Raw genomic sequence first — 4,276 nt, 5'->3', positions numbered from 1 at the left:
CGTCCAGCTTCAGCACCTCAATGCAGCCGTTGTACACCTCATCGTAGGACAGCTTGCCCGTGTCGTTCTTGTCGAACTTCTTGAAGAGGTCAATGCGGCGCTGCTTCGCCTCGGCCGTCTTATCGCGAGGAATCACCTGACGAATGCGCTCCCACGCAACCTTGCGGTCAGTGGCACCCTTACCATCCTTGTTGCCCGCTGGGCTCTTCGAACCGCAAGCCCCCATGATCTCCTGCTTCTTGGATTGCGCTACTATCGCCTGCGACGCACACTGCAACACGCAAAAACACAACGGAAAGAGGGAGCCAACCTCAGCAAAAACGGCGACACCACAAAAAAGCTACACGCAGCCACACTTGGCGCCGCACAAGCTCATACGCACAAACCCAAGCAGTACAAACATATACGAACAGTCACCTGCTACAGAGAAAAGCAAGTAAAACTCCACGCCATTCCACACCCAGTAACTTGTCAAAGATAAAACAACAAAAAAAAAAAGAAGGATATCTACATTGGCGGCAATACAGTAATGCTTGTGGGTTTTATGATTACAATGAAAAATCGAATCTGACGAAGATTATAAGATGTGTGTGCCACATTTACATTGGGTGAGAGAAAAGTAGTATCAATAGTGTGTTATTTCCCCTCAATAAGCTCTTGTATCAGATACATGGCATGGAAGCCTGGCGTAGTTTAAAGAAAGTTTTTTTTTAAAAATGCGGCAGTAACAAAATGATATGGTGTAATATATATATATGAGTTGTCCTTGTGCGATTGTCTCGGTCACGCGAGTCAGAGGCATTGTAAAATGTATGTGGTTTTATTTCTCTTCTTACTTTATCTCTCTATAATAGCAAGAAACTGTAGCACCTTTCAAAGGTGGTTGCTTCCGTTATATAAAGCAAATGTCATGTGCATCATGTAATTTCTTTGGTGATGTTTGCCAGGAGCTCAGTATAGTGAATTGTAAGAGGGCTTCGGTCATTAATGAAGATATTGTGCCTCAAATATCTACACTATAGTGATGTGCCAAATAAAAGGAACGAGGTTTCAACATGATCCTGAGACTGGTAAAATATTGTTTTTAGTGATATGAGTACTTTTAATTCCGCTGGTAACAGGGAAAAAATGGCATTCATGATAAACGTACAGACGCTTCATGATCATGATAGTGCTTAACTGTAAACGCCCCATTACAAAAAAAAAAAAATGAGCCAGCCTCAACTTCATAGATTTACCTCACCGAAATCATGGCACATTTTTCAGAATTATTGTATCCAGTGGAATGTATATCGTATACACTGTTTGAATTCAAAGCAACTAGCTCTATTCCCCTGTCTTAGGATTATCCCCCCACGCCACCCCACGGGCCTTCACTTCGTTACGATAGCGGATTAGTTGTAACCTAGAAAGCATTTCGCAGAACTGTGCAGTAGTACGTTGTCAAAAAATAACTCTTCTTATATCAGCGCCAAACCGCAGCAAATAGAATGTTCAAACACTTATAGATGTCATTTTATTTTCATTAACCAGAAAAGACGGGTTTGTCAGCAGTATTAAAATAGTTTGTACAGCATCAAAAAGTTTCTCTGAAAAGTTCTTGATTCGAGTCAACGGCTCATTTAAATCAAATAGGTTTCAAAAACGCAATGCGTTCTTATATCCGGTATTAAATGAAACTCACAGTTTTGAAAGCAAATATCCAGTCACTCAAATTCCCCCCAAAATGCCAAACAATACCCCCATAAATGCAATAAACACTCCATTTGCTAAATGAAGCAACAATTGTAAGGTTATCATAATGTGGTGCAGAAAAAAATGGGTAAAAGAAGGGCATTCCTAACCAATGAGCACTTCTGATAGCTAGTTTAACAAGTCTAGCATTAAGTTATCAAGCGTGACGTGTGACGTCACAACCGTTTTCCCCAGTATAAAAAAAAACTTGAGGTTTACCTTCAACACAGAGAAGTACAAAAAAAAAAGTTAAGCTTCATCTACCAATGTATAATGGTAATTTAATTTTTACGCCCGTGACTGAATGCGTACATGGAAGTTTTGTGGAGCCAGTGGGCGTGATGGATATATACAAGATGCAGCTTCAAAAAATCATGTTATCTATAAGTAAATGAAGCTTTTCAACCCGTTTATATTTATTAAACAGTAACATCTGATGCATTTTCTTGGTATCAAAATAACTAAATATTAGTTGGGTAAAACAGAAGGCTGTGATAATGAAAATAAGGCCACATAAAGACTGACATTTGATATTTTGCTTCTCGCAATTCAGGAAGTAGTTTTCATATGTGGCCCAAAGAGTCATGTATTCTCTTTATAGACGAATCAAGAGCGTGTATACAGTCACATATGTGATGTTATTGGCCCCCTCGCAAGAAAGATAAACGCGTAAATATTCCTAACATTTCTCCAAAATGACTGTATCCGACATTAACAAACGTCACTGATTATGTAAATAAAAATCACCAGATGTGCCCAACCCAGCGTTAAACAAACCAGTACTACTATTCCATAAAACCCAAAGCCCACAAGTCTCACGACACCTCAAAGCGCATCTCTGAAGTGACTTCCTGAAAAAACACAAACTTCGATGCACCAACTCCAATAATGGACAAATTCAGCAGGAAAACCTTCTGCCAAATCCAGTTATGGGTTCTAGCCTCTCTATTTAATGTGGACAAATAACCACAACATTCATCTCGCAACAAATTGTTTTAGCCAACTTTATGTTGAAGTGCGCAAGCCAATTATCCGACGCACAACAAACACAAAAGTGTCAAGCGAATATTATCCAAAACAACTCCTTAGAAACTGTATCAGCAAGGACTTTAACAAGTGCATGCGACAAACTCTTTGCAGACTCTCTTGATCCCTAAATACCGCAACCAAACAATAGTCTCACTCCTAATATTATGTTCAATATTAGTATTATTAGAAATGAATGGGTGGTAAATAAGCCAATAACACAAACATGATCTATAGTGTTAACATTTTTATTATTATCATCATTGATATTATCAATATTATCATTTTCATTATTATTATGAACATTGTGATTATTATTACTATGATGATGATGATGATTATTATTATTATTATTGTTGTAATCAGTAGTAGCATCAGCATCGTTCTTGTTACTATTACCATAATTACTGTTATCAGCGATATTGGTAAAAATAATATGACCATTATTATTATTGTCGCAAAAAAAAAGTCGTGCTCAAATTTATTTGCTGCCTCGCTATTAATTTGTGTGATTCCCCTTCTCTGTCCATTCGCCATTATTTTTAACAAATCAAAATTGTGATAAATTCTTTCTACCGAAACGATCTTGAAAGAAAAAAAACCTCGCAAACACTCGATACTGGTACCATCGCAATGTTATCCCGTCAATCGAGCCAACAATAAAAATTTGAAAAAGGCAGAGAGGGAAAACCACTCTTCATATCTGCCCCCGGCCGCCTGTCTGCCAGCGCTACTGGCGCTGGCAAATCTTCCCCGGCCCCTGAAGGACGGAAAAACTGCTTCTCTGCGGATCCGGGCAGGCGTCCGCGCACTATCTGGAGTCACTTTTTCACCTCCCACCCTCCACGGTCACAAAAAAAAAAACACTCCCGGTGCTGGCATTTCCTTTGAGAAGCCGCGCCGGCCGCCCCACAAAGAAGCGAACGACCCGAGATACCAGAGACCCTTCGGCGGCGGGGGCAACTTAAGGAAACGAGTGCCGCCAAGGCCCGACCCCAGCGAACACGCCCCGGCACGAGCAGGATCTTTGCCGTACGCAAACGTCGAGCGGAACACGCGCAATCAACATCGGGGTGGAGCTGGCAGTGTGGTTCGCGCATCCTCCGAGCGCGCCCCTTCACAGGACGGCGAGCGTGGCGCCCCGCAAAAAGGGAGTGCGCAAAACCAGCAGGCACAACCCATGGCGCGTTGTTGGTTGGTGGCGGCAGCGGCTGGGCCTTGCGCGGCACCCTGTCCAGAACGCCCGAGAACTGCGGCCGAACATCGGCGGCGCGCAGGCGGCACGTGCCGATTCCGTGCCTGTTCCGCTGGGTGGCGGTCCTCCTTTCCCGCCGCCCGCCGAGGGCCCGTATACACGAGGCCTTCTCCGCCCCTTTCTCGGCTCACCTGCGGTGCCCCACGGTAGCCAGCTTTTGGCCCACGGCTTTGCGCCTTTGCCGCCAAGGGCCCAAGTAGGAGGCCTGTGGGCGCCCCCATCCTCGCGCACCCCTTCGCCGCCGGTGGCCTCGCATTCGGC

General features: G+C 43.4%; 1 protein-coding gene across 1 annotated transcript, besides 1 other annotated feature; it reads right to left on the bottom strand.

The window, feature by feature from the left end:
* Nucleotides 1-3,004: 3,004 nt before the first annotated feature.
* Nucleotides 3,005-3,214: a microsatellite.
* A 608-nt stretch (nt 3,215-3,822) lies between these two features.
* Nucleotides 3,823-4,276, bottom strand: TraAM80_05648 (uncharacterized protein; the record flags this gene model as incomplete). The annotated part of the gene is made up of 1 exon (XM_029382521.1): nt 3,823-4,276. A coding segment is annotated over one exon (454 nt), but the record flags the coding sequence as incomplete, so codon positions are not given.

This window comes from Trypanosoma rangeli (genome assembly GCF_003719475.1).
Source record: "Trypanosoma rangeli strain AM80 chromosome Unknown Tra_15.4_contig_00189, whole genome shotgun sequence".
In the NCBI taxonomy this organism is placed as follows: domain Eukaryota; phylum Euglenozoa; class Kinetoplastea; order Trypanosomatida; family Trypanosomatidae; genus Trypanosoma; species Trypanosoma rangeli.
The sequence above is the reverse complement of the archived record's forward strand: the minus strand, read 5'-3'. Positions and strand labels throughout refer to the sequence as shown.